At 50.4% G+C, this 20,863-nt stretch overlaps 1 protein-coding gene across 2 annotated transcripts; it reads left to right on the top strand.

Annotated features, from left to right (window-relative positions):
* Positions 1-1,531: 1,531 nt before the first annotated feature.
* LOC103525419 (mitogen-activated protein kinase 4) lies at positions 1,532-15,257 on the top strand. 2 transcript variants are annotated; one of them, XM_030467512.1, is made up of 6 exons: positions 1,532-2,155; positions 6,464-6,608; positions 10,347-10,508; positions 12,279-12,480; positions 13,886-13,897; positions 14,520-15,257. In XM_030467512.1, exons 1-6 carry the CDS (start codon positions 1,610-1,612, stop codon positions 15,208-15,210), a joined length of 1,758 nt encoding a protein of 585 aa, XP_030323372.1. In that variant the 5' UTR covers positions 1,532-1,609; the 3' UTR covers positions 15,211-15,257. The 2 variants fall into 2 exon arrangements, with proteins under 2 accessions (XP_030323372.1, XP_030323371.1); XM_030467511.1 differs by lacking the exon at positions 13,886-13,897.
* The last annotated feature ends 5,606 nt before the right edge of the window (positions 15,258-20,863 follow it).

The raw sequence follows: 20,863 nt of genomic DNA, 5'->3' as shown, positions 1-20,863 counted from the left end.
GGGATAATGAATGAGTCTCCAAAAGGTCACAGTTGTGCTCGTGATTAACCTTCAGCAAGCAGGACATTGGCAGTGCTGGTATCATAGAATCATAGAATGGGCTGGGTTGGAAGGGAGCTCAGAGCTCATCAAGTCCAACCCTTGATCCACTCCCCCCGTGGTTCCCAGCCCATGGCACTCAGTGCCACATCCAGGCTCTTTGGAAAGATCTCCAGACACAGAGAATCCACTACTTCCCTGGGCAGCCCATTCCAAGGTCTGATCACCCTCTCCAGAAAGAAATTCTTTCTCAGCTCCAACCTAAACCTCCCCTGGCACAACTTGAGACCCTTTGTGCCCTCTTGTCTTGCTGAGAGTTGCCTGGGAAAAGAGCCCAACCCCCCCCGGCTCCAACCTCCTTTCAGGGAGTTGCAGAGAGTGATGAGGTCTCCCCTGAGCCTCCTCTTCTCCAGCCTCAACACCCCCAGCTCCCTCAGCCCTTCCTTCCTCCCAGGAATTCTGCTGGATCCCTTCCCAGCCTCCTTGCTCTTCTCTGCACCTGCTCCAGCACCTCAAGCTCCTTCCTGAGGGACTTGCTGAGGGGCCCAGAACTGGACACAGGACTCAAGCTGTGGCCTCCCCAGGGCTGAGCACAGGGGCAGAATCCCTTCCCTGGACCTGCTGGCCACGCTCTTCCTCAGCCAGCCCAGGATGCCATTGGCCTTCTTGGCCACCTGGCCACACTGCTGCCTCCTCTGCAGCTTCCTGGCAAGCCAGACTCCCAGCTCCCTTGCTGCAACCACTCCCTGCCCAGCCTGGAGCTCCCCAGGGGCTTCTTGTGGCCAAAGTGCATATCAAATTAATCCATCTCCTCTTTTCTTCCAGGAATGAGAGCTGCTGAAGGACAACCAGGATCTGCTCCTGCCAAGCTGCAAAGATCAGATGGTGCTTGGAAATAGACCTGCAAGGAGAAGGTGTAGGAACTCCCAACGTGGAAACTCACTGTGCAGAATGCAGCACGTGGTAATGTGAGGTTTGATCTGCAAACCATCAGGATTTGGATCTGCTGCTGGGGAAGATGGGGTCTGCTCATAGCCAGAAGGGAGCCACGAGAAGGCTGAAGCTTTACTGACCTTCTGGAAGCCTGGTTGGTGCCTGGATGCTCTTCTTTGGTGGGGGAAGCACCAGCAGAACTTGTGGGCAGGGGGGTTTTGGGGCAACAGAGGGGCCATGGGGCTGCTCTGGGCTCTGCCCCACAATGGGGCTGGCCGGTTGTCCCAGCACTGAGCCACTGGGGACACAGGGACAGGTGTCCAATTGTGCCACCAGCCCTACACTTCAGCATCATCTTGAGGAAGGAAAAGAAGGCTGAAAAATGTAGCAGTAGTCTCAAGAAAAAAGAACCTTCCTGGTTTGCTTGACATCTCCAGGCTGTGTTATCTCCTACTCCTTGATTTCTCGCCTGGTTTAAATAAATTTTTGTCTGTGTGTGACCTCGAAGTGATGATCACCTGGGAACAACAATGAAGCTCTTGATTTCCACCCACCTTTGTGAGCTGGAAGCCCGGGCTCTCCTTCAGCTTTCCAAGTGAGGAAGAAGGGAAGCAAGGAGGAGAGGAGGGAGCCCGCCATGGCCGAGAAGTGCGACTGCATCGCCAACGTCTACGGCTACGACCTGGGCTGCCGCTTCGTCAACTTCCGGCCCTTGGGTTTCGGGGCCAACGGGTTGGTGCTCTCAGCTCTGGACAGCAAGAGCTGTCGGAAGGTGGCAGTGAAAAAAATCAACATCAGTGATGCCAGGAGCATGAAGCACGCCTTCAGGGAGGTCAAAATCATCCGTAGGTTGGAGCACGAAAACATCGTCAAAGTCTACGAGGTGTTGGGGCCCAAAGGCACCAACCTCCAAGGGGATTTTTTTAAGTTCAACGTGGTCTACATCGTCCAGGAGTACATGGAGACAGACCTGGCACGACTCCTGGAGCAAGGGAAGCTCGCTGAGGAGCACGCCAAGCTCTTCATGTACCAACTGCTCCGGGGGCTGAAGTACATCCACTCTGCCAACGTCCTCCACCGAGACCTCAAGCCTGCCAATATTTTCATCAGCACAGAGGACCTGGTGCTGAAAATTGGGGACTTTGGGCTGGCCAGAATCGTGGATCAGCACTACTCACACAAGGTAGGAGGGAATTCTTCAGTGTGAGGGTGGTGAGGCACTGGAATGGGTTGTCCTGGGAAGCTGTGGAAGCTCCGTCCCTGCGTGTTGGTGTGGGAGGGCTTGAGGGCGACCTTCGGATCTGAAGCTACTTCTGGTTTGAAATGAATTCCTTTATTTTTCTTTTTTAAGAGATTCCAGTAGTTCTTCAGTTCAGAAAGGGCTGTGCTGAATCCATGGGATATTGTCATGGAGCTGTATGATCCATCTTAATTAGAATTAATTAATATGTTTCTACTTTTGGTCTTTCTGACTGGTTGAATCTGCTTAAACACTGACATTCCTTTGCTACAGCCTTGCAGAGGTGACAGCTGGACGTGCTGGGGCTTCCCATCCTGGCAGGGCTGCCTCCTTCCTGTGTAAGCCTTGGCACTATGGATAAACCAAAATATGTATTTTATCCTCCCATCCCAGTATTTTCCCCCAAGGAATCACAGAATGGGCTGGGTTGGAAGGGAGCTCAGAGCTCATCAAGTCCAACCCTTGATCCACTCCCCCCGTGGTCCCCAGCCCATGGCACTGAGTGCCACATCCAGGCTCTTTGGAAAGATCTCCAGACACGGAGAATCCACTACTTCCCTGGGCAGCCCATTCCAAGGTCTGATCACCCTCTCCAGAAAGAAATTCTTTCTCATCTCCAACCTAAACCTCCCCTGGCACAGCTTGAGACCCTTTGTGCCCTCTTGTCTTGCTGAGAGTTGCCTGGGAAAAGAGCCCAACCCCCCCCGGCTCCAACCTCCTTTCAGGGAGTTGGAGAGAGTGATGAGGTCTCCCCTGAGCCTCCTCTTCTCCAGCCTCAACACCCCCAGCTCCCTCAGCCCTTCCTTCCTCCCAGGAATTCTGCTGGATCCCTTCCCAGCCTCCTTGCTCTTCTCTGCACCTGCTCCAGCACCTCAAGCTCCTTCCTGAGGGACTTGCTGAGGGGCCCAGACCTGGACACAGGACTCAAGCTGTGGCCTCCCCAGGGCTGAGCACAGGGGCAGAATCCCTTCCCTGGACCTGCTGGCCACGCTCTTCCTCAGCCAGCCCAGGATGCCATTGGCCTTCTTGGCCACCTGGCCACACTGCTGCCTCCTCTTCAGCTTCCTGGCAAGCCAGACTCCCAGCTCCCTTGCTGCAACCACTCCCTGCCCAGCCTGCAGCTCCCCAGGGGCTTCTTGTGGCCAAAGTGCAGGACCCGGCCCTTGGAATCTTCAACCTCATCCCCTTGGGATCAGCCCAACTCTCCAGTCTCTCCAGGTCCCTCTGCAGAGCCCTCCTGCCTTCCAGCTGATCCACACTTCCCCCCAGCTTAGTGTCAGCTGGGAATTTCCTGAGGATGGACTCAATGCCCTCCTCTAAATCCTCCCTCAAGATATTAAACAGCACTGGGCCCAACACTGATCCCTGGGGGACACCACTAGTGACCGGCCGCCATTTTGATGCAGCCCCGTTCAGCACCACTCTCTGGGCCCGGCCCTCCAGCCAGTTCCTAACCCAGCACAGGGTGCTCCTGTCCAAGCTGTGGGCTGACAAGAAGAGGAGGGATAACCCAGAGCCCAGCAGCAAAACGCCCTGAGAAGCAAGCAGGGCTCCATCTGTATGGTCCACAAGTTGGTGGGATGGAGAGAAGCTGTAGGTTACTCCTGGGCTTGGTGGTGGGTACCAAGGTGAAATGCAATGGTCTGGATTCCCTGGTGAAACCAGGAATTTTGTAGGGAATATTTTCATCAATATGTGAGAGATGAAAAGGTTTGGATTGTTGCAACATTACAGATTGTTTGCTGATGCATTTTGCATGGGGCACACACCCACCCTGAGAACTCAAATCCATCTTGGAGGGATCTGGGAAAGAGAAGGAATTGCTCCAGCCAGGAAGTGCCCTGGTTCACTATCCCCAAATTGTATTTTCTTAGGACTTTCCCCCTCATCTCCATTGTTGGGAATAATTGCAGTAGCTGAAAAGTCTGATCAGGAAACGCCTGGGGAGGCTTCTGTGCCTGTTTGGATTCAGCAGCTGGAGCAAAAATGTAACATCATTAAACTTCTCAGCTCATCAGTCTCCAGTACCACTTCTCTTAAAAAGACTGAAATAAAAATGTTCTTTTTTAAAAGAGAATAGTTTAAATCAGTGTATAAAACCCTTATCAGTTTTGGCTGCTGGGTTTGCCCCAGTTCTCATGTCAGCTGTCTTCATGCTGCTGTTGCATTTCCAATGCTTTGTGGCACTCGAGTGCAACTCAGCTTTATATTTTCCTTTTACTTTGCCTTTTCCCACTGTGTTTCCATCTCCCTCCTTCTGTTAACACCTTTATATTAAATATGGAAAACAACACTTATGGATACCCCACCATTCTCCTGATTAAATGAGAAATAAATGGGGTCCAAGCCTTTTGCGGCACCCCCTCATCTGGAGCTCAGCCACCGGGCAGAGCTGGGAGCACTGGGACATTCCTTCAGATGCAGGGTTGTTTCCAGGCTTGGACACATCCCCTTTGATTTCCCTGGAGCTGCCAAGCTCTTGGCATTTGTGTGAAATCTCCAGGGTGAGCTGAGGAAGGAGAAGGCAGTGCTCCAAAGAGATGCCACTGCTCATACATTGTTCCGTGGGGCACTGCTGAGGGCATCTCCTTTCAAACCAGGTCAAGCATCCCAACCCACCAGCACCAAAGTAGGACAGAGGATGGATTATTTTTTTTTTCTCCTTAAATTGTGGTTTTCTACCAGTTTTCTTGCCTGCTCTGTAGCTGTGAGGGACTACAGAGACTTAACTAGGGATGGAATCAGCAAAAAGGTGCAAACTTTGGAAATCCAAGCACTGGACTCAGAGGGACAGAGCTCCTTCAGGCACTGGTGGGTTGTAGCTGGGCCCCAGCAAAGTGCTTAAATAATTGTGCTGCATTTCCAAATTGTCTCTGGGGGTGGTGAGAGGAGATTTAGGTTAAACATTGGGAAGAAATTCTTGAATGTGAGGGTGCTGAGCCCCTGTGCCAGGTTTCCCAGAGAAGCTGTGGCTGCCCCATCCCTGGCAGTGTCTCAGGTCAGGTTGGATGGGGCTTGGAGCAACCTGGGCTGGTGGGAGGTGTCCCTACCCATGGAAAGGGGGTGGGAATGGATGAGCTTTGAGGTCCCTTCCAACCCAAACCAAGCTGGAATTCCATGATAATACATCTAAGTCCTCTGACAGTGACCTTGAAGTAATTTTATCAGGGCCAATATGCAAACCTGTGCTTTTAAAGCCATCTGTCCTTTGCAGAAGATGCTTCAACACCAGGGTGACAATCAGGAAATATTTTTTTAGGAAGCAGCAAGTGCTTTGCCTCCCAGAGCACCCAAACATTATAGAACCATAGAATGGGCTGGGTTGGAAGGGATCTCAGAGCTCATCAAGTCCAACCCTTGATCCACTCCCCCCGTGGTTCCCAGCCCATGGCACTCAGTGCCACATCCAGGCTCTTTGGAAAGAGCTCCAGACACGGAGAATCCACTACTTCCCTGGGCAGCCCATTCCAAGGGCTGATCACCCTCTCCAGAAAGAAATTCTTTCTCATCTCCAACCTAAACCTTCCCTGGCACAACTTGAGACCCTTTGTGCCCTCTTGTCTTGCTGAGAGTTGCCTGGGAAAAGAGCCCAACCCCCCCTGGCTCCAACCTCCTTTCAGGCAGTTGGAGAGAGTGATGAGGTCTCCCCTGAGCCTCCTCTTCTCCAGCCTCAACACCCCCAGCTCCCTCAGCCCTTCCTTCCTCCCAGGAATTCTGCTGGATCCCTTCTCAGCCTCCTTGCTCTTCTCTGCACCTGCTCCAGCACCTCAATCTCCTTCCTGAGGGACTTGCTGAGGGGCCCAGAACTGGACACAGGACTCAAGCTGTGGCCTCCCCAGGGCTGAGCACAGGGGCAGAATCCCTTCCCTGGACCTGCTGGCCACGCTCTTCCTCAGCCAGCCCAGGATGCCATTGGCCTTCTTGGCCACCTGGCCACACTGCTGCCTCCTCTTCAGCTTCCTGGCAAGCCAGACTCCCAGCTCCCTTGCTGCAACCACTCCCTGCCCAGCCTGGAGCTCCCCAGGGGCTTCTTGTGGCCAAAGTGCAGGACCTGGCCCTTGGAATCTTGAACCTCATCTCTGTTTCCCATGGTGGATGTCTCACCTCTTTTTGTATATCTCACCTCTGCTTCCTGCAAGATAGCTACAACAGAAGCCTGGTGTGGGCAGGTTTCTCTGCAGGATCCCAGGGCTGACTGGGGAGGAGTGAAGGAGTTTTCTTCTAAAATTACTGGTATCTTTGCTTTTTCAGGGTTACCTTTCTGAAGGCTTAGTGACCAAGTGGTATCGCTCCCCTCGCCTCCTCCTCTCACCAAACAACTACACCAAAGCCATCGACATGTGGGCAGCTGGCTGCATCCTGGCTGAGATGCTGACAGGAAGGATGCTCTTTGCTGGTAGGTTGATTAATTTTTTTTTTTCCTTCCTCCCTACCCAATTGGAAAGCTTTTTAGCCTGGCAAAGGGAATTCCTTTCTCTCTGACAGCTGGGCACTGCCTGTAGTGTTGCTCTGGGGGGTTTGGTGCTTGTTATGAGAGATGTTTCCAGAACAAACTTCACTTGCATAACCTCTGCTCTCAGGTGTTCCCTTGTCTGGTGCAAAATTCCATGGTACAGGCAAGCAGAAGAGTCACCCTCTTGATTTTCACCCTGCCTGGGATGGCACCCAGTGAGAAGCCACCAGCTCGTCAAGGTCCACAGTCCCTCTGTGCCAAGCTTTGCTGGGCTGGGGTTTTTAATCTTGGGTAGTGCCCTCTAGTTATGTCTTTTCTTTGAGGGAAAGCATTTTCAGGATCTTATTTTCAGGATTTTGTTGTAAACTGATAGTGGAGTTGTAAAGAAAAAGGGATATAAAAAACACTGGCAAGGATCTGGTAGTTACCAGTGAAGAAGCTCAGCTCTCATGTTCTCCAGAAGCAAATCTTGTGTTTAACATGACTCAAAAAAAATATTCCCAAGCTGGAATGCAGAGTCATTCCTTCAGGAATGAACCAGCTGCTCTCCTGCTATCCAAGAAGCTCCTGCAACAACTCTTCCCCCTTGGTTGTCTCTCCCATCACCCGTTGGTGTTCTGAGTGACAAGGTTTAATGCCTTTCCCCAGCAGCTGCTGGAAGCATTGTGTAAATAAATAATCAGAGCCATTAATAATGGAGAAGGACATTTTCTTCACAAATATTCCAGCAGCCTGCAGAGCTCTGCTGCCAGGCCCTGATTGCAGCTGCTCTGGTGCTCCCTCCCTGCTTGCAGCTTCCATATTTCTTTTGTGAAAGCTGAAACTGAAGCAGTCAGTGGCATTTTTAAGAGATCATTAAGAGTGCCCTTCCTCCTCCTTCCTTCCTTCCTTCCTTCCTTCCTTCCTTCCTTCCTTCCTTCCTTCCTTCCTTCCTTCCTTCCTTCCTTCCTTCCTTCCTTCCTTCCTTCCTTCCTTCCTTCCTTCCTTCCTTCCTTCCTTCCTTCCTTCCTTCCTTCCTTCCTTCCTTCCTTCCTTCCTTCCTTCCTTCCTTCCTTCCTTCCTTCCTTCCTTCCTTCCTTCCTTCCTTCCTTCCTTCCTTCCTTCCTTCCTTCCTTCCTTCCTTCCTTCCTTCCTTCCTTCCTTCCTTCCTTCCTTCCTTCCTTCCTTCCTTCCTTCCTCCTTCCTTCCTTCCTTCCTTCCTTCCTTCCTTCCTTCCTTCCTTCCTTCCTTCCTTCCTTCCTTCCTTCCTTCCTTCCTTCCTTCCTTCCTTCCTTCCTTCCTTCCTTCCTTCCTTCCTTCCTTCCTTCCTTCCTTCCTTCCTTCCTTCCTTCCTTCCTTCCTTCCTTCCTTCTCCTTCCTTCCTTCCTTCCTTCCTTCCTTCCTTCCTTCCTTCCTTCCTTCCTTCCTTCCTTCCCTCCCTCCCTCCCTCCCTCCCTCCCTCCCTCCCTCCCTCCCTCCTCCCTCTCCTTCCTCTCTTCCTTCCTCCCTCTCCTCCCTCCCTCTCCTCCCTCCCTCTCCTCCCTCCCTCTCCCCTTCCTTCCTCCCTTCCCTTCCTCTTCTCTCCCCTCTCCAAAAATGTTTGAGTCCAGCTCTAAATCCTGCACCAGCCCTAGCTCCTCCTTCCACTTCCCTGGAATACAGTCCAGGAGCAGGGATGCCTCCACATGTCCCAGCAGACACAGGACATTTTCTGATCTTTCCAAGCCATTGGTTGCACCATGGAAGGATCTCCAAGCTTTTTGGGTGGAAGCAAACTGGATGATGCCTTTGGAGAGCAGAGTTAAGGATCTGCCAGTCCAGGGCACCAAACCAGCCCTAGCCCTGGGTGATAGGGGAACCCACCTCATAGGTTAGAGCTCAGGAGATGGGATTTGGCAGATCCCAGACTGGGATCTCAGCTGGATTTGTGCTGCCAACATCCCTGCTTCTCTGCTTCCCAGCCCTGTTGATGGCAGGATCCTTAGTTAATGGGTGGGGATGAAAAACCAGAGCTCAGAATACATATTCCTTTTAGGTTGCTTTAAAAATAGTCTGTAGAGTTGTTATGGGAAGGTCTTGGCCCCATGCCCTGTTCTCCTGGCCTTCTCCTCTACCAGTAAGGAAAAAAGAGCTGGGATGGAAGTGAGGCAGGGTGCCTCTGGTGTCCCACACCACTCACCAGCATTCAGCTGGTGTCTGAAGAGGAGGAAAATAAAAACCCAACTGACCAGAACAACTCAAACTGACAAACACTTGCAGGGCAGCAAGGCTTCACCTTTCCTTTTGCTTTTCTCCTCTCTGCTGGGGAGAAAGGGATTGTCCCTGGGCAGCTGCAGAGAGTGACAGGATGAGACTTTTGGAGAGTCCTGGGTCACCAGCAGACAACACCCCGTGGGAAATAACAGCCATGGAGTTCCCAGAAAGCTGCAAACCTCCAGTGGTTGCCTGACACTGGATTCATTTCACCCTGCTACTCGAGTTAAGCAGCACCTGGCAGACCCTTCTCTGGGGAAGGTGGTGGCAGGAGCAGGTTCAGCTGTGGCAGAGCCCTGAGAGGGCATGAGAAGTGCAGCTAAACCAAGAAGCACAGCAGCTCAAATCTGGTTCAGAAACCTTGAGGGAGCTCCCCCTGTGGAAAACAAAGAAGAGCATCTGTAATTCAGTGCCTACAGCTCCCTCCAGTGACTTCTTCACTCTGCTGCTCCAGAGGAGCTGAAAGGGTCACTGATAGGAGCAAGAGAAAACAGGAGAAAGATTCTGCCTGTCACAGAATCCCAGACTGCTTTGGCTTGGAAGAGATCTTAAGGATCATCCATTCCCACCCCCTTTCCATGGTCAGGGACACCTCCCACCAGCCCAGGTTGCTCCAGGCCCCATCCAACCTGACCTGAAACACTGCCAGGGATGGGGCAGCCACAGCTTCTCTGGGAAACCTGGCACAGGGGCTCAGCACTCTCAAATTCAACAGTTTCCACCTAATTTCTTCTCTCTCTGCACACCTCTGTGGGGTTCACCAGGAGCTAGAAGGTGACAGAGTGTTTTTTTCCCATGAGATCAGTGCTTGCTCCTGGAGGAGCCACTAACAGGACTCAGATGCTCACCTGGGACTTGGTTACAAGCTCAGGGAAGGGTTTCCCTTTCCAAGCCAGGATGCAGAGGTAACCACAGCACCTGGCATTTCTGCTGTCTGTACTTCATGTTTTTCCTTTTCAGGGATTCATCATTTTCCTTTTCAGGGATCTTCACCTCCAGAAGGTCCTTAGGAATGACATCAACAGAAAGTAATGGTGGAAAAGTGGATTCTTCAGAGCTATAATTCAACATTTCCATCTTGTTTGTGTAACTCAACCTTTCAGATGCCAGGTACCTCCAGTGAGAGGACAGCAGCCTTCAGGTTATTGTCACCCTGTGATTTTGATCCAATTTGGGAATTAGCCTGACCCCCCCCGGGCTTCAACCTCCTCTCAGGAGGTTGCAGAGAGCCAGAGGGTCTCCCCTCATCCTCCTTTGCTCCAGATATCTCCAGCTGGCTAAGTTAGGCAATAATCTTGGTAGCCAGCTTAAGGGTGGTCACACCAAGAGGACAAATTGTCTGGGTTAACTCTTTCACCCTAAAAAAAAGAGGTGCCCTGGCTGGGAGTCACCATTTTCCCCACAGTTTATCTTCTTGGTCTAATCTTTGCCATTTTTCTCCCCATTTAGGGGGTCACGAGCTGGAACAGATGCAGCTTATCCTGGAGACAATCCCTGTTATCCATGAGGAGGACAAAGAGGAGCTGCTCAAAGTGATGCCCACCTTTATCAACAGCACCTGGGAAGTCAGGAAACCTCTGCGCAAGCTGCTCCCCGAGGTGGATGCTGAAGGTACCTGCAGCAGTGGCCTTCTCCTGGGGCTTCAGGAGAAGCCTTTCTGGACCTCTTTCCCCAGGGGATCACTGGAATTCTCCTCTAAGCCAAGGGCAGGAATGCTGGGGAATGGAATTCTGATAGCCAGGGGTCTGCAGCACGTTCTCCCACCTGTAGCTCAGCTGTCCCACCTCAGGTCCTGCTCATCAGCCTTCCATGGAGGTGTGGGCTGCAGGATGGTGCTCATGGTGGAGTAGCTTTGTGGCTCATCCAGGAAAAAAGGGTGAAATAGTCTTCCAGGATTATCCTAAGGCACTTCCAAAGTGCTAGGCCTTGCTTCCCTCCCTTCCCCTTTCCTCTTCTGGAGCTGGAGGTAAGGGTTCAGCCCCAAGGTTTTTTTTCACTCCCTGTTCCTTCTCTTGCCATTGATAGGACAAAAAATTCAGTGCTTTTACTCCACAAAAATCTCAACCCCATGAGATGGTTGCTACAGGCAGAAACATTGTCCAAGCACTGTAGTGAGAGGGCTTGCAACCCACCAACTTTTGGACCCAAACTCTACCCAAACCTGGAACATCTTTGTAGGTTGAAGTAGGAGGTTGAGCAGCCTGAGCACATCAGCTCTTCCAAACTCCTTCCAAGGGTTAAAGCTGGTGGGGCTGGCCATCTCCTTTTGGGAAGACATCAAGCCCAAGCCCAGCTTCTGTTCAGAACTCTGCATTACAAGATGGCTTCTACATGGGCTTGGTAAGGGGATACCCAGCAGCCTGGGTTACCCACGTCAGCACCCAGCAAGCAGGAGTGGATTTATTCCCTGTCACTACCACCAGAGGAAAGGTCAGCTCTGTCCCTTGCATAATTCATGGACGTTTTCCTACCTCTCTGACCCATAATAAATCATCATCTGTGACTTGTAGTGCATCATTCCACTGTGACCTCCTGGAGCAATTGATTCCTTCCTACTTAATTAGTCCAAGTAATGAAATAATCCTGTGGGAGCCAGTCAGATATTGGTTAATGTTTAAGCCCTGGGGCAAGAGGTGTGGCTCTTTCTTTCTCCTGAGTGATCTGGCCCTGAAAGAACCAGTCACACAGTTACACCTTTAATGGGGATATTTATTTGGGATATTTTCCATTCCCAAGAACCAACTGAATCAGCAGCATTTTTAATGTTCTTTTTCACAGGACCTCAGTAAAAGGAATCATCACAAGAAATCCCAACAACCCCTCTGCCTGTAGGTTTCATGCTAATCACTTTCACTACACCTAATTTCCTCCTTCCATCATCAAGGCTGCACTCTCCCCAGGCTTTCTGAAATAATTTTAGGACTCAGAATTCTTGAAATAGTGAGGGGGGGAAAATAATTTCACAGTGTTTGTCACACCAAAGATTATTTTTTTCTTTTTAAATAGGGCCTTAGATCTCATCCCTCTTCAGTTGCCTGGGAGGATGTGAAATCGTTGTCCAAAATGCAGCATGCTCATCAGGTGGATCCAAGAGCATGGAATCAAATCCTGATGTGATCCAAAGGTTTTTTTTGGGGTGTGGGATTGCACCACACACATGTGCTGTCCTGGGAAGGTGTGGTGCTTTCACCATCATCTCTTCTGTGAGCACACAGCTCCCACAGAGCTGCACCCAGAGCTGCACCCTGGGTTTTGGGTGCACAGTGGGTTATGAATTCCAGTTCTTTTCTCCATTTATGGGGAACCTGGGAGGCTGATCCTGGAGAGGAAGTTGGGGTTGCTTTTGAGGAATGAGTGAGTTTGTTTCTCTCTCTTTCCCAGCTATTGATTTCCTGGAGAAGATCCTGACATTTAACCCCATGGATCGACTGACAGCTGAGATGGGGCTGCAGCATCCTTACATGAGTCCCTATTCCTGCCCTGAGGATGAGCCAGTGTCTCAGCATCCCTTCAGGATTGAGGATGAGATTGATGATATTTTACTGATGGAAGCCAACCAGAGTCAGATGGCAAACTGGGACAGGTAGAGTCCTCAGCGTTGGGCTTAAATTCTGGCTTTAATTCTTCAGACAGAGCTTGACTGGTGAGCTTCTGGAATGGGTTCAGTCAGGGGGGCTCCAGACCCATGAAGGACACCAGGTTTATCCTCTTCATGCCTTACTGTGACTCCAGCTCAGGCTGGCACCTTGCTGAGGCCAATGAGCCATCATTGGTGGCCTCAGGTAGCAGATGTTGAGTTCCACTTTCTGGTATCTCTCCACTCGTGGTGTCATTTATATTCCATAGCTCCTGTCCCTATAATAAATTATAAAATAAGGTCATTCTTTTACCTTCTGGGGACTAAGCCTGATTTGAAGCACTGGATTTATCCCTTTTTAAGACATGCAAGCAACAGAGGCCACAGGTCCCGGGGTCTTTTTTCCAAAAAATCTTCAATCACATTAACTTTTAAGTGGTTTGCTGGAAGTTTAGAGCAGATGGAAGCCTGGAGTGGAGATCTCTCATATCCTAGATGGTTAGCCCAGTTACCAGACCAATCCCAGCACCAAAGCAGGTAGGACAAAATAAAGAGTTAAGAATTAACTAGGTTGACTTTCCTCTAGAGCTCCTCCTAAATGGAGAGAAGGTGATGATCAGCTAAACAAGTGGTAGGACAAGGGGCCATGGTTTTAAAATGGAAGAGAGGAGATTTAGGTTGGACATGAGGAAGAAATTCTTTAATTTTCTGGCCCAGGTTTCCCAAAGAAGCTGTGGCTGCCCCATCCCTGGCAGTATCTCAGGAAAGGTTGGATGGGGCTTGGAGCAACCTGGGCTGGTGGGAGGTGTCCCTGCCCATGGAAAGGGGGTGGGGATGGATAATCTTCCAGGTCCCTTCCAACCCAAACCATCCCAAAGGGGCTGGCAGGTTGGTTTGGTTGTGCTTTTATTGCCAGTATTTGTCCTCTCTGGGCAGCCTGGACAAGCCTGAGGCTCCTCATAAATTACTGAGCCCCTCGGCCTCTTTTAACACAAAAAGATGCAGACGACACTAAGCTGGGGGGAAGTGTGGATCAGCTGGAAGGCAGGAGGGCTCTGCAGAGGGACCTGGAGAGACTGGAGAGTTGGGCTGATGCCAAGGGGATGAGGTTGAAGATTCCAAGGGCCGGGTCCTGCACTTTGGCCACAAGAAGCCCCTGGGGAGCTCCAGGCTGGGCAGGGAGTGGTTGCAGCAAGGGAGCTGGGAGTCTGGCTTGGCAGGAAGCTGAAGAGGAGGCAGCAGTGTGGCCAGGTGGCCAAGAAGGCCAATGGCATCCTGGGCTGGCTGAGGAAGAGCGTGGCCAGCAGGTCCAGGGAAGGGATTCTGCCCCTGTGCTCAGCCCTGGGGAGGCCACAGCTTGAGTCCTGTGTCCAGTTCTGGGCCCCTCAGGAAGTTCAGGAAGGAGATTGAGGTGCTGGAGCAGGTCCAAAGGAGGGCAACCAGGCTGGTGAAGGGACTCGAGCACAGACCCTGTGAGGAGAGGCTGAGGGAGCTGGGGGTGTTGAGGCTGGAGAAGAGGAGGCTCAGGGGAGACCTCATCACTCTCTGCAACTCCCTGAAAGGAGGTTGGAGCCAGGGGGGGGTTGGGCTCTTTTCCCAGGCAACTCTCAGCAAGACAAGAGGGCACAAAGGGTCTCAAGTTGTGCCAGGGGAGGTTTAGGTTGGAGCTGAGAAAGAATTTCTTTCTGGAGAGGGTGATCAGCCCTTGGAATGGGCTGCCCAGGGAAGTAGTGGATTCTCCGTGTCTGGAGATCTTTCCAAAGAGCCTGGATGTGGCACTGAGTGCCATGGGCTGGGAAGCACGGGGGGAGTGGATCAAGGGTTGGACTTGATGAGCTCTGAGCTCCCTTCCAACCCAGCCCATTCTATGATTCTGTGATTCTAAGAAAAAGTTTCTAATATTTATAAGGAGATTTTGAGGTGCAGGTAAGAGACGTTAGCAAGAAAAAGGTAGAAATAGCAGCAGCCTCTGCATCTGTTTGAGCAAAGCTGTTTCTAAGGAAGGCAGTGGCCTGTCTGTCTAATTTGCAGTGTGTCTTTTGCAGGTATCATGTCAGCCTCTCTGATTTGGAATGGAGACAAGAGAAATACCAGGAGATGGATGAGGTCCAACGGGATCCCCGGGCAGGATCTGAATCCATCGCTGAAGAAGCACAAGTTGATCCACGGAAATATTCACAGAGCAGCTCAGAGAGGTTCTTGGAGCTCTCTCACTCATCCATGGACAGAGTGTTTGATGCTGATTGTGGGAAATCGTGTGATTACAAAGTGGGGTCACCATCCTACTTGGACAAATTGCTGTGGAGAGATAATAAACCCCATCATTACTCAGAGCCCAAGCTGATCTTAGATTTATCCCACTGGAAAAGAGCAACCATAGCACCTGCAGCTGAGCTGTCTCTGGAAGAAGAACCATCCAACCTCTTCCTGGAGATTGCTCAGTGGGTGAAGAGCACTCAGGTGGGTCTTGAGTGTCCCAATCCTCCTCCTCCAGAGGTTCAGGAACAGAACCTGCCACTTTCTCCTCCCCATCTCCACAAAGAACCCCCCCCAGAGGTGAGCAGTGAGACAGACCCTGACTTTGACTTGGACGTCTTCATCTCCAGGGCACTGAAACTTTGCACAAAACCTGAGGATCTTCCAGACAACAAACTCAATGACATCAATGGGGCCTGCATACCTGAGCACCCCGGAGAGATTGTACAAACAGAGGTGTTCCAGAAAGAGAGATGGTGAGGAACTTAACACCTGGTTGTATCTCCTTGTTCCTCTCTGATGGTGTGGAGTGGTTTCCATCTGTCACTGAGCATCTGTTTTTTCACCCTCTCCCCCATGCCTTTCTCTGAAAAGGCCAACACAAACCACCTGCCCCTTCTGATGCCTTAGAAATACCTTTGAGGGAAGCAAGAGGTGTGAATGAAATACTGAGTTTTATTCTACTGCCTTAACTCTTGCCTTGCAAATCTCTGGGACCTGTTGGGAATTTTAATGTATGAGGGAAAGGTGTGATGGGGCACAAGAAGTTTACAAACAGAAGTCAAATCAACTCCTTTTCCTTTTTTTTTTTTTTTTTCTGTAGCATCTTAAAATGACAAGGACAAAATCAGCATTTTCATGGGGCTCCGGTGCCCTCCTGGTTCCCAAAACACCCAACTTTGAGCTCCTCTGTGGGTCCAGGTGAGACAGAGAGAAGTGATGCCAGGCAGCATCCCTGGTCAGGCAGGAATGGAACTAGAGGTAGAGTTTGACCATCAGTCAGAAAATAACTTGGAGAAGAAATCTGACCTAGAAAATAGGGGCCACTTTGGGGTTTCATTTGATTTTTTTTCCTATAGGAAGGGGAATTTTTTTTTGCTCAGCCCATGGTTTGGTTTCTCCCACATCAGTTTTCTCCCTTCTGTTGTACAAGATAGATCTGAGCTTCCCAAGGTCCCATTTGATGCATTTTAGTGTGGCAGCTGCAAGTCCTCTCTTGGGCAGCTGCCCAAAGTTTCTGGTGGTCAAGGCTGGACAGGAGGCAAGAGCTAAAACCAGGGTGTCTCCCTTGTGACACTGCCTGCCACCACCAGCCACACAGACTCAGCAAGGGCAGCTTTGCTAATTTAAAAAAATAATAAAAAGAAAGGAATTCCAACACTTTTACCATCTGACAAAGATGTTGTGAAGGAAACAAAAGAGTTCTTGTGGCATTAGATCTGGAACTGGCCACTTTGCTTCCAGCTTCTTTGGAAGATGCTGGTGTGGGTTGTAAATAGACATAAACACAACTGATCTACTGTAACTCCTGTTTTCATCCACTGAGCACCTTACTAATTAATCAGCTAACGAGAGTTTGTATATGGGAGAAATGTTCTATACTTATATTTAATCAAACCTGGCAGGTTTTTTTAAAATGGGAAACTTGTAAATAGTGCCATAAAAGCCAATCTCTGCTTTCCTTGCTGTTGTGTTGCTCTGCTCTCCAAGCACTGCTTCCAGTTGTAAAAGAGTTGTACTTAGTAACTCCAAGGTCCATATTTAACTCTTCCTCTACCAGTTATTTCAAGCCTTTTAACAAACAATCTACTACATGTTCTGAAACTGAGCCTTGGGTGATGACTGACAGCAGCATTTTACTGTATTAACCCTGCTTTCTGGTCTAGGTGGGATCAGGTTCAGGTTTAGCTGTAGGAGAACTTGTGCAAGACACAAGCTCCCAGACTTGTTTGTATTGTGAAGAGCTCTCCTTAAGCTGATTAAAATGCTGGCACTCCAGCTGATCAGCAGCAGAGATGTGAAGGTTGATGGCTGCATGGATGGGATGGGGTGGAAGTCCTGGGGCAGGGGAGGAGAAAGCATCTGGAAGGTAAAGGCATCTGAGGAGGCATCTGGGAGCCATTGGAGAAGACTTCTGGAAGGCCAAGTGATCAGGCTTGGGTCTTTGCTTCCAGTGTCTGGACATCCCCCCACTAATGGAAAGGAGAAACAAGGAAGAAAACCAGAGAGTTGGTTTCCAGCTTGTCACAGATTCTTGATATACCTCAACTAAAGCTCAGCACTTTTACTCCTGGTGGCAGAAATTGAGATGCTGAAGGAATGTGGAGCAGATCTGAATCTGTCCCCAGCAGCCAACAACTCAGCACCCATGGTCCTGCTCAGCTGCACCCTGTGGCCAGCAAAGTCTGGGTGCAGGATTGTGGGTGCCTGAGTGAGTGTGCCCAGAGAGGAGGAGGTGGCAGCAGCCACAGCCCTGTGGGGGCACCTTGGGAGGAGCAGAGGACACCTACCAGGAGGTGCACAAACACAGCTGCAGATCTGGTGTTTGGGAGGGGGACAGAGTTTAAACCTGCAGGGTATGATGAGGGGATAGAGTTTAAACCTGCAGGATCAGATCAGATGTTTAGGAAGGGGACAGAGTTTAAATCTTCAGGATCAGATCAAATGTTTGGGAGGGGGACAGAGTTTAAATCTTGAGGATCAGATCAGATTTTTGGGAAGGGGACAGAGTTTAAACCTGCAGGATCAGATCAGCAATGAGAGGGGGACAGAGTTTAAACCTGAAGGATCAGATCAAATGTTTGGGAAGGGGACAGAGTTTAAATCTTCAGGATCAGATCAGCCATGGGAGGGGGACAGAGTTTAACCCTGCAGGGTAAGATGAGGGGACAGAGTTTAGATCTTGAGGATCAGATCTGATGTTTGGGAGGGGGACAGAGTTTAAATCTTGAGGATCAGATCAGCCATGGGAGGGGGACAGAGTTTAAATCTTCAGGATCAGATCAGCAATGAGAGGGGACAGAGTTTAACCCTGCAGGATCAGATCAGATTTTTGGGAAGAGGACAGAGTTTAAATCTTCAGGATCAGATCTGATGTTTGGGAAGAGGACAGAGTTTAAACCTGCAGGGTAAGATGAGGGGACAGAGTTTAACCCTGCAGGATGAGATCAGCAATGGGAGGGGGACAGAGTTTAAATCTTCAGGATCAGATCAGATGTTTGGGAAGGGGACAGAGTTTAAACCTGCAGGGTATGATGAGGGGACAGAGTTTAAACCTGCAGGATCAGATCAACAATGAGAAGGGGACAGTTTAAATCTTCAGGATCAGATCAGCAATGGGAAGGGGACAGAGTTTAAATCTTGAGGATCAGATCAGATGTTTGGGAAGGGGGACAGAGTTTAAACCTGCAGGATCAGATCTGATGCTTGGGAGGGGGACAGAGTTTAAACCTGCAGGATCAGATCAGATATTTGGGAAGGGAACAGAGTTTAAACCTGCAGGGTAAGATCAGCAATGGGAAGGGGACAGAGTTTAAATCTTCAGGATCAGATCAGATTTTTGGGAGGGGGACAGAGTTTAAACCTGCAGGGTAAGATCAGCAGTGGGAGGGGGACAGAGTTTAAATCTTCAGGATCAGATCAGCAATGGGAAGGGGACAGAGTTTAAACCTGCAGGATCAGATCAGATGTCTGGGAAGGGGACAGAGTTTAAATCTTCAGGGTAAGATGAGGGGACAGAGTTTAAACCTGCAGGATCAGATCAGCAATAGCAGGGGGACAGAGTTTAAATCTTGAGGATCAGATCAGCAATGGGAAGGGGACAGTTTAAATCTTCAGGACCAGATCTGATGTTTGGGAAGGGGACAGAGTTTAAATCTTGAGGATCAGATCAGATATTTGGGAGGGGGACAGAGTTTAAACCTGCAGGGTAAGATGAGGGGACAAAGTTTAAACCTCCAGGATCAGATCTGATGTTTGGGAAGGGGACAGAGTTTAAATCTTCAGGGTAAGATGAGGGGACAGAGTTTAAACCTGCAGGATCAGATCAGCAAGGTGAGGGCTGACTCAGACTCTCTTCTGACAGCTTCAGCCATTGGGTGCCACACATTGAGACAGGAAATCAGCAGCCACCAAACCCACCCTGGCCAACATCAGGCACTGTGTCCTCTGAAACCAGAACCCATTTGTTGTGTTCAGCCCAAACGTCCTCACCAGAGGTGGATGGGACTCTTTGTGCCATGAAAGGAAGAGTTTTGCTATATGAATGGCATCTCCTAAGGAGGAGAGAGGGAGCTTGGGTCTAAAATTAACTTCACAAGAAGCCAAACTTCACAGGAGCTTGTTGCCCCTGCTCTGGGGTTTTTCCTTCTGGGTTCATGAGCTCTTATTTAATGTTGTTCCCAAATTTCACGTGCTGGGAAAGGGGGAGATGAGTTGGGGGGGGCTCTGATTTGTTATCTGAGTGTGCTCAGCCAGATTTGGTTCTCATCTGCAACAATAAACTTTGAAGGCCCTGAGCCTTCCCTGCTTGGTGGCTCCTCATTATTTTTTACTTCTTCTGAGGCTTCCAACATTTATTCCAGCACTCACATCCAGGTTTCTTCTGCAACCACCTGAATTAGTGGATATAAAACATGAATGTTTAATTCTGGGGTTGTTTTGTGCTGGGTGGCTTTCCCCTGAGCTTCTCTGTGGTTGCTGTGGTCCATTTGAGTGCTGTGGGGAGGATTTAGACCTCTTCACCCAACATGGTGACTTCTCCAAACTGCTTCTTCTTGCAGGTGTTTGAAGAATCCCTCCAGTGCAAGGTTTTTCAATAAATTTCCATGTGTTGGTGACTTGCCAAAGAGGAAGAAGGGAATCTGGTCATCATTAATGAGGCAGATGGTGTGAGTGATTCTGCCTCTGTGCTCAGCCCTGGGGAGGCCACAGCTTGAGTCCTGTGTCCAGTTCTGGGCCCCTCAGCAAGTCCCTCAGGAAGGAGCTTGAGGTGCTGGAGCAGGTCCAAAGGAGGGCAAGGAGGCTGGTGAAGGGATCCAGCAGAATTCCTGGGAGGAAGGAAGGGCTGAGGGAGCTGGGGGTGTTGAGGCTGGAGAAGAGGAGGCTCAGGGGAGACCTCATCACTCTCTGCAACTCCCTGAAAGGAGGTTGGAGCCAGGGGGGGTTGGGCTCTTTTCCCAGGCAACTCTCAGCAAGACAAGAGGGCACAAAGGGTCTCAAGTTGTGCCAGGGGAGGTTTAGGTTGGAGCTGAGAAAGAATTTCTTTCTGGAGAGGGTGATCAGCCCTTGGAATGGGCTGCCCAGGGAAGTAGTGGATTCTCCGTGTCTGGAGCTCTTTCCAAAGAGCCTGGATGTGGCACTCAGTGCCATGGGCTGGGAACCACGGGGGGAGTGGATCAAGGGTTGGACTTGATGAGCTCTGAGCTCCCTTCCAACCCAGCCCATTCTATGATTCTGTGAATCTAAATGAGCAGTAAGCCTGTCAGGAGGAGAGCCTCCAACAGAACCCAGACCTGAGAATGCTGTGGAAATTACCAGCAGTTGAGCTTCTTCCTCCTTCAGCTTCTTCTCCTCCTCCTGCCGAGCACTGAGCTCTGCCATTTGGGCACTGAGACCATTCAGGACTTCTTGGTTCTGCTCTGCCAGTTTCTTCCCCTCCATCTCTCCTCTCCTTTCCTTAGCCAACCTGTCTGCTTCCCAAAGCTCAGCAAACATCTGCTCCTCCTTCTCTTGTTGGGGGAGTGGATCAAGGGTTGGACTTGATGATCTCTGAGGTCCCTTCCAACCCAGCCAGTTCTATGATTCTATGGGCTACCATGGCCACCTGGCAGTGAGGTGGGATGGGTGGACAACCTGGATTTAGAGAAGTGCTGAACAGGAGGGACAGAGAGTGCCATCTCCAGGGCCCAGTGATGTGGTGACATCAGGAGGTGCCACAGTGACAAGGCAGGGGACTTCACTGACAGAAGCAGAGGGACTGCAGTTGTCTCCAAGCTGAGGAGGACCTTGAGTTCAGCAACCAGGTATGGCAGTGCCTGTGGTGTGGCTGGAATTTTATCTAGTTTCACCTGAAGATCAGAGGGAGGAACATCCCCATGCCTGGAATCTCTGGGAGCCACCAAGGGTCCTTCCT

The sequence above is a fragment of the Calypte anna genome, chromosome Z (genome assembly GCF_003957555.1).
Source record: "Calypte anna isolate BGI_N300 chromosome Z, bCalAnn1_v1.p, whole genome shotgun sequence".
Taxonomy (NCBI): domain Eukaryota; kingdom Metazoa; phylum Chordata; class Aves; order Apodiformes; family Trochilidae; genus Calypte; species Calypte anna.
Note: the sequence above shows the minus strand (reverse complement) of the source record. Positions and strands in the feature narration are given on the sequence as shown.

Bases quoted from the DNA above. Each gene is read 5' to 3' on its own strand.
- LOC103525419 (XM_030467512.1), top strand. From the start codon at position 1,610: ATGGCCGAGAAGTGCGACTGCATCGCCAACGTCTACGGCTACGACCTG. The intron at 2,156-6,463 runs GTAGGAGGGAAT...TTGCTTTTTCAG, and splicing joins ATCAGCACTACTCACACAAG to GGTTACCTTTCTGAAGGCTT. The intron at 10,509-12,278 runs GTACCTGCAGCA...TCTCTTTCCCAG, and splicing joins CCCCGAGGTGGATGCTGAAG to CTATTGATTTCCTGGAGAAG.